Source organism: Gopherus flavomarginatus, chromosome 24 (genome assembly GCF_025201925.1).
Source record: "Gopherus flavomarginatus isolate rGopFla2 chromosome 24, rGopFla2.mat.asm, whole genome shotgun sequence".
In the NCBI taxonomy this organism is placed as follows: Eukaryota; Metazoa; Chordata; order Testudines; family Testudinidae; genus Gopherus; species Gopherus flavomarginatus.
Genome location: NC_066640.1, coordinates 3,582,253 through 3,595,340, shown reverse-complemented (window position 1 = coordinate 3,595,340; position 13,088 = coordinate 3,582,253). Strand labels below are relative to the sequence as shown.

The window sequence follows — 13,088 nt, the reverse complement described above, 5'->3', positions numbered from 1 at the left end:
TGCGAGAGAGCATCTGCCCCCCACACCCGTACACAATCCCAGGGATGCGTTCCATGCTTTTAGGGGAGCTGAGGAAGATTTGCAGCCAGACTGCAGGCTGCTCTGCTCCAAGGGGAATCTGAAAGCGGCTGCGGACAGCGCTGGCCTTGTTATTTCTGTGTCCCCAGCAGCCTTGGGGCTTCTGCAAAAGCATCTGCTTCTCCCATCACATGCTCCAGCCCCCCGGCTACCTTGAGGGGTCAATACACTGAGTTGCGTTTCCAGCTCCCCGGCCTTCTCCGCCTCCTGCTCACGGCCAGGAAAGTGCAATTCAAGGAGCTGAGTGGGCACTGGGAGCGTGCACCGTTCCTGGAAGGGGGCAGGCCCTGGGCCCTCGGCCTACCTGGAATGCCTTGATGGGTCTGGAGAGGGAGCTGCCAGGACCAGCCTGTGAGACTTGCACTAGGCTTAAAAAGGCAGCTTGGCCAGCCAAGACGCCCACCTGAGGGCAGCATCAGGCCTGTGCCACATGGTGCCTATGGGCTAGGCCTTCCAACAGCTGCCCTCATGAGCCCAATCCCAGCCGCTAACATGTGGGCCAAGCTATGGGCCAGGTGTGACGCTGGCACAGCCCCTCCATGATAGGGCACTGCAGCAGGGTTAACTCCCGTCCTGCCTGCACGTGGTGCTGACGAGTGGCAGAGAAGCCAACCACAGGGCAGACCCTTCGGAAAAACACACGGGGCTTTGCACACGCCAAACCAAGCCTGTTTAATCCACATTTGCTGAGCCTGCCCGTGCCATGGGTGCCAGAGCACAAGCGTGGCCAAAACTGGGCCTGCCACCCTCAGCGTCTGCCCTTTCCCACCGCCTCCTGCCCTGGCTGGCACAACTGTTATAGCCAGCCAGGAAGAGCCACTGATCAGGCAGGAGGTACCAGGAGCGTTGGGACAACGTCTGATGGCCAGCTGGGACTGGCAGGGCAGTGCCAGCCCCAGGGAGATGGGGGACACCTATCACCCCGTTAGAACGCTGGTGTCCAAGGGGAAAGCCTATCCCCAGGCCAAGCCCTCTGTAGCACCTCTCCCGTCCCAGGGGCTGGGCCTGCTGCTCCCCACTCAGGGGGGATGGGGGGAAGATGCAGCTGCTGCGAGGCCAGCACTGTCCTAGGCACATGGCCCAGGTCACTGCCCACAGAACAGGACAGCGCTCTCGCTCCAAGTTCAGCAGCAGAGCAACAGCTGGTGGGTAAAAACCTTCCCCGCACGGCCCCCTGACCCCATGCTCATCCTCCCAGCTGGACACCAGCCCCGGCAACTTTCATCTTGGCCACGGAAGGCAGTGAGAGTCCTCGAAAGGGGCAGAGGTGGCGTAAGCAGGAGCAGCGGGCGTGGGGCTCCCAGCAGGGAATGGAAACAAGGCTGGCTGACAAGGGAGAGAAGCTTGCCAGGCCGAGCTCCCAAAGCAGGATCTCTCAGTGAAGGTCCCACAAGAAAGGGCGTGGAGGCCACTTCTGGAGAACATCTCCCTTGAGAGGAGTCTGGCATGGGCCACTCAGGCCTGGAAACCATCAGCGGGGAAGGCCCAGTCAGCTCAGGACACAGCCAGCTCCTTGGTGCTGGGCCTGTCAGCACGCAGGGCGCTGGCTGCTAGCTCCCAACAACATGGGAGTGAGGAGCTTGCAGGGCCTGGCAGGGCAGGCTGGGGTAGCAGGGGATAGCGCCCCTCCGAAGGCAGCCCATGGGGACCATGTGGGGCCATCTGAGCAAAGGAGGCTGGGAGGCAGGACGCCTGGGTTCTATTCTGCACCTCTGCGGACAATGAGGCGATGCTGGGGAAGGCACGGGGCTGGACTGATGGCAGTCAGACCCAGGGGCAGCAGCCGCTCAGATGAATCAACAGGCCCTGGAGAAGCAATGCCATGTGCCCACAGCTGACGGCTGAGCTGGGAACCGAGTGCAGGAGCCTGGACGCTCACAGCACTGGGCTGGCTGCTCACAATCCTCTCTCCATGAGACACCGGCTGACGCCCTTTAGCCCCGCTATGCTCTCACTGGCCCGCGAGGCTGGGAATGGCCCCAGCAGTGAGGGGAAGGGGGCAGGTCAGGCACAGCGGTTTTACCTCATGCCACATCCCTCTGCTTGGGCACAGGGGACATAGTGCCACCTTCCCACTAGTGCACCTGTGGAGGGTGGGTTCCCAGGAGAGGCTGGTAGTTATCTGGGATGGGCCCTTCCCCTCCTGCACCCCAGGATTCTAACTTCCCGCAGCAGGGACCGACAGGGAGAGCTCCCGTGGGAACACAGCTCAAGGGAACAGATGGCTTTTCCAGGGAGCGACTGTTCCAACCCAGGACACAGCTAAGCACGAGTGCTGGCCACCCGCTAGCGGCTGCTTTGCAGACGGCAGGAGGCTAGCACTGCCTCTGGGCTCTCCTGGCCCCTTGCGGCCCAGACACCAGGAGGGGCTCTTGCTCACAGAGAACCTAGGTTTATTGTGCTAGGTGAGTCGCAGCACACTCATCCCAGGATCCCCTACCACAGCCCATTAAAAACAGGAGGACACAAAGCAATATACAGAGCGCGCCAGCGGGCCTGCCGGCAGGGAATGCCCCTGCAGTACAGAGCAGCGGTGGAGCACGCAGAAGTGAGTGCTCGCCCACGGGTCCAGCAATGACGCAAAGGGCCCCTCCAAAGGGAGGCAGCCCAGAGTCAGCGGGTGGCGGGCAGCCGCCCAGCGCCCTCACCTGCGGTAACGGTACCGCTTGAAGTGGAACCAGAGCTGGAAGATGCCGTTGGCGAACTGGCAGCGGAAGCCGTGGCGGTGCGAGTACTCCCACTCCCGGTTGACGATCTTGAAGGCAATGTCCTCGTAGGGCGGGCCAGCGTGGAAGCGCAGGATGGCAAAGTCCTTGTTGTCCTGACAGGCCTCCAGGAAGTACTCGGGTGTGGAGCGCTTGTCGATCAGGTCGGGGTAGAAGATGTTGAACTTGTAGCCCTGGACGATCTTGGGCGGCGGGTTGTCGAAGTCGTAGTGTGTCTGGTTGTACTTGTTCCACTCGAAGCCCGTGTGGACCCGGTTGAAGAATCGGGGCTTGCGGGGCCGGTACTTGTCAGCCCACAGGTAGGCCTTGCCTGTCAGGGGCATCTCCACGCTGAACTGGGCCTCGTCGGCGCCCATGCCCTCCTTGGCCCTGCGGAAGAAAATGTCCTCGGCGCTCTCGCTAGCGTCGCCTGCAGAGGAAGGGGCAGGGGGCTGGTTAGTGGGTGGGGCCTGCAGCACTACTGCTCTGGGGGCACAGGCCTGGCACCATCCCAGGGTGATCCACCCCAGCAGGACCCAGCCTGGGAAGGGGACTTCCGGCCTGACTGTTCCACCCCCAGCAGCCCTAGGCCTTGAGCTGGGGGCCGCTCTGAGGCATGCTAAGGAGGGGACTCTTCCACTGGCTACAATGCCAGGGGCCAGGCCGGAGGCCGCTGAGAACAGGCGGTAGGGGGTGCAGAGGGCTCCGGCTCCATGGGTATGGGCTGGCTGCTTCATAGGAGGCAATAACCTGGGGGGATGATCCACTAACCTGGGGTTTGGGTGTCCCTGGTCTGCTCAGGCTCCTCCAGCCCCTCATCCCACACACCCTGGGGCGGGCACAGACTCCCTGGGCTTTGCTGAGTCAGTCCCAAGCAAGGAGGCTGCCAGGCCTTCCCGGGGGAGCTGCTGTTCTCCTAGAGACCCAGGTCTTGCACCCAGTGGGGCAGGCCCTGCAATCTGGGCACAGGCAGCGTCTGAAAGAACCTGCCAGGCAGCACCTCTCGGTGACACAGAGACCCTGAGGAGATGGACACACCCGGGCCAGCCAGCAGCTGCTACCTGTAGCCTGGAGCTGTTGTCTCAAGAGCAGCAGTCGCTGGAGATCCTCCTCGGTCTCGAGCACGTGTGCGTCGCAGGGCAGCTCGTGGGAGTTCAGCAGCCTGGGGCTGTACCTCCCGGTGTCGTAGTCGTCCAGGCTCTGCTGAATTAGGTCCTCCTCCATCAGCACCGCTTCCCCCTCCCCCTCCCCCTTGGCCTCCGAGGGGGCTCCCTCCGTGGAGGGGCCCGGCTGCGCTGGAGCGCTCTCCTCCGGGTCCGGCCTGCAAGGCAGAGGGGGAGAGGTTACGGCGCTGGGGACCGGGTCACGCTCGGCAGGCTCAGGCAGTGAGGAGTCTGTGCTCCCACCAGGCACTGCCCTCTGCGGCTGAGTGCAAGAGGCCGGGCTGCCCCCTGTGTCACAATGCCTCCTCCACAGGACACCTCTCCCCTGTGCCGGCCTGGCGCCGTCGAGCTGCTGCAGTCTCCACAGGCCAAACACAGTGAACTGCTGCTGCTCCAGGGCAACCATCCCGGCACCCTTCCTCCCAGGAGAGGACCTCTGGCAGGCAGGGGAACAGGGACACCCCCCAAACACTACACTCACAACGGGGCCTTCTGCTGCCCAGGGCTGGTGCAAGAGGATGATCCATGCCCCAGAAGGGAAGAATCCACCCTGCAGCGCTCGCGACAAGGCACCGACGCTGGTCTCTGGAAGGATGGGGGCACCTTGCTGGATCCATCGTCTGGGGGTTGATGGGGGAAATATTTGCCTAAAACGGCAGGAACCTGACTGGAGGGGACCCCCTCAGGTGCCGTTAGCCTCTTTGATTGAGGCTGAGCAGCCGGGAATGAGGAGAGGTGTGATCCACCCCCAGGAGCAATTCCCAGCCCCCACCCCATGGCTGCTGCCGCTGGGTGGCTGCACAGGAGTCGGTATGGAGTCGTGCTGGCACAGTGAATGGCACCGACGGTGGGGAAGGGAAAGATACTGGGGGTTCCATGGCAGCGGTTCTCAACCAGGGGTCCACGGCCCCCTGGGTGTCCACGAGCCCTTTCAAGGGGGCTGTGGGGCCCCGCAGCTGAAGCCCCGATCCTCGGCGCCCCCCTGCGGGGCTGAAGCCCCGATCCCCTCCAGTGCAGTGGCACAAACAGCTCCTGGCAGAAGAATGTCCTAGCGAGGCTGTACTGAGCATGCTCACGCGAATTGAGCTGGCTCAGTATTAGCTGCTGCTGGAGGAGAGATGTGCCGTTGCCGGTGCATGGAGCAGGCAGCGTTCACTTCCCCCCTGCTGGCGCCTTGCCCCGGGTTGAAGCTTCTCCTCAGCTCCCAGCCCCCTTTGCTCCCACAGAGGCAGCTGGTAAGAGCCGCCTGTGTGGGGAGACCCGGTTCTGTGGCTCCAGACCCCTCTGGGAACAGGGATCACAGGGAGTCCTCCTAGCACACAGCCCCTAATACCCCTCTCCCTGGGCCCTGGAGTTTTTATGGCAGATCGAGGCAGGCCTCAGCGAGAAAAAGGTTGAGAACGCCTGTTCTGCGGGGCAGAGCTCTATTCCTGGCTCTAGAAGAGGGGTGGTCTGGGGGGTAGAGCTGGGGCTGCAGGGAGCTATGAACCCTGTCTGTCCAAAGGCGACATGGGTACCAGTCTTGCAATATGTTCTATTGCCAGAACTGGATGGGTGCAACCTCTCACCGGTACCAACAGACCGACCATTGCTGTCTCCTGCAGCAGGAAGCCTTGGGCGGTGGGGAGGAAAGTACTCAGAAACCGCAGTGTTCAGAGGAGCAGGGCACAAAATCACCATGTCCAAGCTCCCCACCAGTGCCCTTCCCCCAGCTCAAGAGTATTTTGTGGGGCAGGTCAGTCTCTCACTGCTCCTGACATGCCAACTGTGACACCCCCTGCTGGGATTGCGGCAGCCTGGCAAACCTCTGTAAAACCAGCCAGGTAACCGTGTATCACCTGGGAGCCAGCCCATCACCCGACACTAGATCTGACAGACGGCAGCCCAGAGATGGAGGGGTCACATGAAACCTGCCCACACCTACATTTCCCATCTGTGTGTACAACAGTGCTCAAAGCGAGCCGACCATCCTGCTCCTTGGGAGCTGGATCTCGGGAACGTCTCAATCCGATGAACTCTCCCCAGCCCGACAGTCAACCCAACTGGACTTCACGGGTGGCTTTTATAGAGGTTTGGGAATCCAACTGTTACTAAAAACCTCATCGCAAACCTTGTCCATGGGACATGCCAGCAACCCTCTGCCCTTCATCCACAGATTTCAAGGCGCTTTACGAAGGAGGCTTCACTTGGTTAGCATTGCTGTGCAGACAGCGATGCCGAGGAGAGCAAGGGGAAGTGACTTCAGCAAAGTCACAGCGAGGCAGCAGCAAAACCTGGAACTGAACCCTGGAGTCCTGTGCTCTACCTGCTGGGCTGTGCTGTGCTGTTCAGCTGTTGGCTCACTGACTTGGGGGATGCTCCGCAGAAGGAGCACTCTCAGGGGCTGCTCAGCTTCTGGCACCAGAAGGAAATCATACCTGTCGCTGGGAGAAGACGGCTCCTTCCTCAGGATGGGGAAAAGCGGCTCGCTCTCCACTCCCTGCTCCTGCTTCAGCTTGTACAGCTTCTGGCGCAGCACGTCCTGGTGCCGCTCCCGAAGCCTGCAATAAAGAGATGAGAGCAAACGGTGAGGCCCCCAGCACAGCCTTCCCCGAGCTCCCTGGGCTGGGACCCCTTTGGCATCCAGTCACTATGCTTCACCCATGCAACACCAGAGCGAGGTGTGAAACATGGACTCAGCGCCCAGGGTCCTGCCCCGAAGGTTACAGCAATGCTCCCAGACGGGTCCCGGCGGGCGCACAGCTCACTCCTGCAATCTGATGGCTCAGGGTCAGACAGCTTGAGAGGTGACGAAAGAGGAGCGGACTCAGTATTAGCCTTAGTCCAGTGCAGCGTCTGAACCTGTCACCCGGGCTAAAGGAGACGTGGGGCACTCTCCTTCCCCTCAGCCCAGGAAGGGAAGCAATCCATAACCAGCTGGGGGAGGGGGCTTTTTAGCCCATGTCTGGCTTGGCATGTTGGCGCAGCTCCCACCCCCGTGCTCTGGGACACAATTCCCCAATACCACCCACTGCAGGCGGGTGTTTGACACCCCACCTTGAGGGTGCAGCCCTGACCCAGACGGGATATGCTCCCTCTCCCTCTCACCTGGCCCGGGCCATATACGCTTTCAGCTGCTGCAGCAGACTTTCCCAGTAACCGATGTCCAGGTTGGGCCCCCCTGCTTGGATCTTGCCCTCGATCCCTTGGAAGATCACTTGCAGCTGGTTGTACGTCTTTCCCTTGAACACGGACTGCACGTCCGAGCTGACGGAGGCATTGACTCCTTCTCGGCGCTCTCCTGTCGTGGGACAGACGAGGGTTCATGGGTGCTAAGGTTCCTGAGCCACGATGCAGAGTCTAGGCCTGCACTGGGCCACCCCTCCAGGATCGGACCACTCCATCAATGCACCCGCACTGCCTGGTGCATGAACCTCACTGAACCCCTGCTGGATTCCCCCTGCCCAGATGTCAGGTGTTGCTCGGCTAATCCCAGCACCTTCCGTCCAGCCAGAGCCCACGAGGTACAGCCTGAAGGCCGTTTGAATGGGGTCATTTGGCAGGGCCCAATGCTGCCAAGCACAGAGTGCCCTCGATTCCCTTTGATGGGCATTGAGTGCCAAGCACCATTCAGGATGGGGGCCTGGGCCACACCCAGGCCTTTAGCAGGCTCTTGGCTGAGAGTCCCTAACCCAGGAGCTTGGACTCAGGTGCCAGGATCGTGCTCTCAGCATGTGACGCTCACTGCCCTGGTGGTTCTGCAGCAACCTCTGGGCCGCATCTCTTCGTAGGCAGGACGGGGCCTCAGTGCCACTGAGCACCAACAGGAAGAGCAATAACGGCACATGGGCACCCCCTGGCAGCAGCCACAGAAATTGCAACTGCAGGAAAGCAAAGCCCTTTGATACAGGCCAGGGAAGTGAGGCTGGGGAGCTGCAATCACTGAGACTCTGGATTTTACCAGCCAGAGCTGACAACACTGCTGGCCAACAAACCACTGCACATGTTACTGAGTTCTCTGTACAAAGACAGGGGAATTCACCTGGTTTGGTTACAGCCTCCAGGCTCAGCCAGCACCTGCAATCCGGGACAGCCGAGGGCTCTTGACTAGAGCCAGGCAACTGAGTCCCAGGGCCAGGAATCGCTCCCACTCCAGAACCACAGTTCCACATAGCTCTGGATTATTTTACAGCACCCTCGAGCCTGCTTGGCACTATACAGACAGTGCAGAGCTCACAGCAGGGCGGGGGTCACAGCGTCAGTGACAACAGCTCGGAGAGAAGAAGCAATTTGACAAAGGTCAGAGAGTGAGATGGGGCAGAGCAGAACACAGGCCTCTGCTCTGCTAGGCCACACTCCCCTCTATCATCTGCACTGCTGTGTATAAGCAGTGCTGCACTGCACTGCTGTGTATAAGCAACGCAGGTGCTGACAGCCAGCATTCCCCTCCCCCTTACCTGGGCCTTTCCCAGAAGCCTCTAATTTACGGAGTTTGGCTATCTCGTCCTCAGTGATAATGGTCATATCCCTCCAGAAATCCACATTCTTGCCCTGCTCCAGTTCCATGTAAACCTGAAACACAAAGCCATGTGAAGTCAGAGGTGAGGCCTGGCCTGGCGCTGCTGTTTGAATCAGGCCATTTGCAGTTGCCGGTGAGCACTGGAGGGAGGGCTGATGAGCACCAGAGGTGGGGCACAGGGACAGTGTGCAAAGGACAGGAAGGAAGCTCGGACAGCATCTAACCTCCTCAGCTAGAGAATGGAGGCCTGGAAGCAGCAGTACTGGGGGAGAGGTACCTGGATATCCTCCAGCAGATCCTCCATGTCGGAGACCGTCAGGCCATTCAGGAATGTGTAAGGCTCGTGCATTTCCACTGCCAGGTCATCATCCTCTGCACTGATGTACTTGGCCAGCAAGTCAATGGGTTTGGCTCGGCCATCCCGGATCCGGATTTTTGATCTGCAAGGAACAAGAGAACACACTGAGCTCCAGCTACCAGGTCTCAGACCTTGCCTGTCCCCAGCACACAGGCCTGAGACAAGTCACTGGTGCCCACTTACCGCAGCTTGGCCTGGTGGAGGTGGAAGTTGTCCTCTTGCTCCTCCCAGGTTTTGAAGTGCTCCGCCTCCTTCTCCCGCTGCAGCATCTCCAGCTCCTGCTCGCGCATCGCCTTTTCTCGCTCCCGTTCCAAGCGCAGCTGCTTCACCTGTCTCAGAAGGAGGGAAGACTGTTGCAGTGCACAGCCTGGGGCACCATCCATTCCACAAAGGCTCAGCCAGTCCCAGCATGTGAACTCATGGATGCTAGCTTCAAATCCAACCCAGCGCAAAACTGCCCCATTTCCCACGATGGGCCCTGCCCTTACAGGGAGTGGGAGGGCACCAAGCAAGAGGAGACACACGAGAACCAATGCTGGCATGGACAAGAGGAGAGCTGAAACTCACTAGATACCGGCAGCACAGACTCGACTGGGCCCATGCTCAGGGCTGGGGGGTACTGAGATCTCTGTTGGTTTAATAGTGTGTCATTAAAGAGACATGGGACCAGATCATTCTGAAGATTCAGTATTGAGAACAGGGCACCACCTCTGTGCCGCGACAAGAACCTGAACCACCACATCACCGTCACCACACATGCCACTCTCTTTGCCCAAAGATGGGAGCATTAGACTTGGCGGAGGCTGAGGGACGGGGGATAAGACAGGCACCAGTAACCAAGTGACTTATATTGGGGCCAGTGTCCTCGCCTGCATTAGCTCCGCTGCAGGTCACAGGCAGAGAAGGGCTACTGGCTCTCACCTTCTGCAGCTCCAGGCGGTTGTCCTCCTGGATTCGTTTGTTTCTCTCCTTCAGTTCTTTCTCCTCCAGGTGGCCGATCCCTTTCTTCTCCAGGGCCTATAATCAATCACGCATCAAGAGTAAGCAGGCCCCAACAGGCCTCTCAGTTGCCATTTGTGCCGTGGCAGGAAGTCCCCAAGACAAGCCCTCTACAGGGTGCTAAATACATACCATCCACACACTCCACCTCACTGCAGATGATGCTGTGGGACTAGAACTCAGCCAGTAGCCCCAGGAATTTAGCTGTGGCAGCCTTAACGTGGATACACAAGGAGCCACCATCCCATTTAAATGACCATTAAGCTCTACGTAATTCATAGGTTTTCAGTGGCAGGCCAAATAAAACTGCACTGGATCTTTAAGATAATCGCTCGAAACAAGTGGGTGCCTCTCAAGTGTGTCCTCAGTGCAGGTTTCACCCTCACTTTTGCTTTGCTGTTCCTAGCGTTTTCAAATTCCTCCCCCAACTCATCCCAGGCAAACGTGTCCCTCCCTGCGCCTCATCATCCCTGACCCTGCACCATCACCCCTTGGCCTTCAGCGCAGCAGCTCAGCTGGTATGTGCAAAGCTGAACTGACTGAGGTTCCCAGGGGAAAGCTCTGCCAGGGGGAACAGCACAGCCCTAATTATCTCATGACACAGGAAGCTTGGGGGAAGGAAAAGCTCATTTATCCCCCTCATCTCACTGCCCACTGAGGCCTCACCTTGCTCCAGATGAAGGTGCCTAGCAGGTTGTTGTCCCCAAAGGGGTTATCGGTGTTGGTGTAGCCCATGTATTCCTCCCCCCAGCCCATCTTCTCACGCTTTTTTCTCTCTTTGGCTTCCTTCTTCGCCAGCCGCCTAGCCCTCTTCTCCTCTGGTGTCTCCAATGCCTTCATCATCTCAGCCTGCTTCTTCTTCTCCTCTTTCAGTCTGAGTCGCTCCTGAAGGCTCAGCTGTTGCCCCAGCTCCTCCCTTGAGCTCTGGGAACGTGAAGGAGAGGGAGATGTGACGGAAGACACAGAAGACCTGGAACTGGATCGCTTTCTTCTTCGCTCTCTGCTGCGGCCTCTTTTCTTCTCTCTCTCCGCCTCAGAGTCTGAGCTAGAGGAGCGATCCCGTGACCGAGCGCGGCGTTTCTTCTTGCTTTTGCGGTGCCGGTCCCTGCTTTTGCTTTTCTTCTTTCTCCATCTCGTTCTCTCATCAGAGCCAGATCTAGAAGAAAAGACCACCACCCTGGTGACAGCTGCGACCTCAGAGAGACTGCACAGCAGCACAGGGCTGACGCGGCACCCTGCCTATCTAGCTGTCCAGTGATTCACCCTGGCACCCCTGAGATGGGGCAGCGCCCCCCACATGTCAGCGCCAGCGGAAGTACAGACATTGGGGGGCCACCCAAAGCCCCAGCGCCGGGCAGACACGCTGCGCGCGAGGTCGGGGGGCAGTGACACCCGGGGCGGGGACATGGTGTTTCCCCTCCACCCCCGCCCAGCTCGGCCTGGCCCGCTCCCCGGTCACCCGCTCGGGGCCTCACCCCGAGCCCGGCTTCCCGCGCCGCCGCCTCTGGCTGCCCCGGGCCCGGCCGCCTCCATCGCTGCCGGCGCCGCTGGACCCGGAGCGGGACCCGCCCGCGTCCCTGCGGCTCCGCTGCCGCGAGCGCCCCGCGGGGCTGCGCGAGCCGGACCCCATCTCCGCCGCGCGCCCGCTTCCGGGGGCCTCTCTCACCCGCGGCGCGTTCCCAGGCGGCCCCCGGCGCCTGACTGGAAAAGGCTTTTCCCAGCCGTCCTGCCGCCCGCTCCCATGCCCAGCCCCGAGCCTTGGCTCTGCAGAGCGGCCAGGCCGAGGCCGCGGCAGCTCCGACCCCTGCTGCTCAGCTCGCCCTACAGGCACCTACTCAGACAGCTACGGGAGCCGGGGGCCTAGCAGCGATGGAAGCCCCGAGCGCGTCACGGGGATGGGGGCGGGGCCAGCCCTTAAAGAGGCAGAACCCAACAACAGCCGGAGGGGAGTCAGGTCCCAGCTGGGGCTGGACGGGCACCGCTGCCGCATCCCCTGCCAGGGCGGACACGGGCCGGGGCCCTGCCTCGCCTTCCCCCTGGGCGGCAGGGCTGCGCCGCACACGGAGCTCGGCAGGGCTCTGCCCCCCCCCCGAGTGACGCAGCGATGTGGGCCCAGCCCCTGGTGTAGACAGCACTCCGCCGCCCCCCCAAGTTACGCAGCGATGCGGGCCCAGCCCCTGGTGTAGACAGCGCTCTGCTGCCACCCCCGAGTGACGCAGCAATGCAGGCCCAGCCCCTGGGGTAGACAGCGCTCTGCCGCCGCCCCCACTCCGAGTGACGCAGCGATGCAGGCCCAGCCCCTGGTGTAGACAGCACTCCGCCGCCCCCCCAAGTTACGCAGCGATGCGGGCCCAGCCCCTGGTGTAGACAGCGCTCTGCTGCCACCCCCGAGTGACGCAGCAATGCAGGCCCAGCCCCTGGGGTAGACAGCGCTCTGCCGCCGCCCCCACTCCGAGTGACGCAGCGATGTGGGCCCAGCCCCTGGTGTAGACAGCGCTCTGCTGCCCCCCCGCCCGAGTGACGCAGCAATGCAGGCCCAGCTCCTGGTATAGACAGCGCTCTGCTGCCCCCCCCCCCGAGTGACGGAGCGATGTGGGCCCAGCCCCTGGTGTAGACAGCACTCTGCCACCCCTCCCCCTCCGAGTGATGCAGCGATGCGGGCCCAGCCCCTGGTGTAGACAGCGCTCTGCAGCCCCCCCCCCCCACCGAGTGACGCAGTGATGCAGGCCTAGCCCCTGGTGTAGACAGCGCTCTCCCCTCCCCCCGAATGAGGCAGCGATGCAGGCCCAACCCCTGGTGTAGACAGCGCTCTGCAGCCCCCCCCCCCCCCCGCCGAGTGATGCAGCGATGCGAGCTTAGCCCCTGGTGCAGACAGCGCTCTGCCCCCCCCCCCCCCCCAGTGATGCAGCGATGCAGGCCTAGGCCCTGGTGTAGACAGTGGTCTGCCCCCCCCCCCAGTGATGCAGCGATGCAGGCCCAGCCCCTGCTGTAGACAGCGCTCTGCCCCCCCCCCCCGAGTGATGCAGCGATGCAGGCCTAGCCCCTGGTGTAGACAGTGGTCTGCCCCCCCCCCCGAGTGATGCAGCGATGCAGGCCCAGCCCCTGCTGTAGACAGCGCTCTGCCCCCCCCCCCCGAGTGATGCAGCGATGCAGGCCTAGCCCCTGGTGTAGACAGTGGTCTGCCCCCCCCCCCGAGTGATGCAGCGATGCAGGCCCAGCCCCTGCTGTAGACAGCGCTCTGCCGCGGGGCGGGCAGCTCCCACGGGACACAGCTGCCCCTCTGCTCT

At 61.5% G+C, this 13,088-nt stretch overlaps 1 protein-coding gene across 1 annotated transcript; it reads right to left on the bottom strand.

Moving 5' to 3' along the window:
- Positions 1-2,632: 2,632 nt before the first annotated feature.
- On the bottom strand, positions 2,633-11,448 carry CACTIN (cactin, spliceosome C complex subunit). The gene is made up of 10 exons (XM_050933721.1): positions 11,277-11,448; positions 10,468-10,957; positions 9,724-9,819; positions 8,986-9,131; positions 8,722-8,884; positions 8,383-8,497; positions 7,034-7,226; positions 6,364-6,486; positions 3,845-4,104; positions 2,633-3,213 (listed from the first exon to the last, which is right to left on the bottom strand). Exons 1-10 carry the CDS (start codon positions 11,429-11,431, stop codon positions 2,723-2,725), a joined length of 2,232 nt encoding a protein of 743 aa, XP_050789678.1. The 5' UTR covers positions 11,432-11,448; the 3' UTR covers positions 2,633-2,722.
- Positions 11,449-13,088: the final 1,640 nt, after the last annotated feature.

Coding starts and splice junctions, on each gene's coding strand:
- CACTIN (XM_050933721.1), bottom strand. CDS start 11,431: ATGGGGTCCGGCTCGCGCAGCCCCGCGGGGCGCTCGCGGCAGCGGAGC. Junction 8,498..8,721: donor ATCTGCTGGAGGATATCCAG/GTACCTCTCCCC, acceptor TTTGTGTTTCAG/GTTTACATGGAACTGGAGCA. Junction 4,105..6,363: donor CCGTCTTCTCCCAGCGACAG/GTATGATTTCCT, acceptor TCTGCCTTGCAG/GCCGGACCCGGAGGAGAGCG.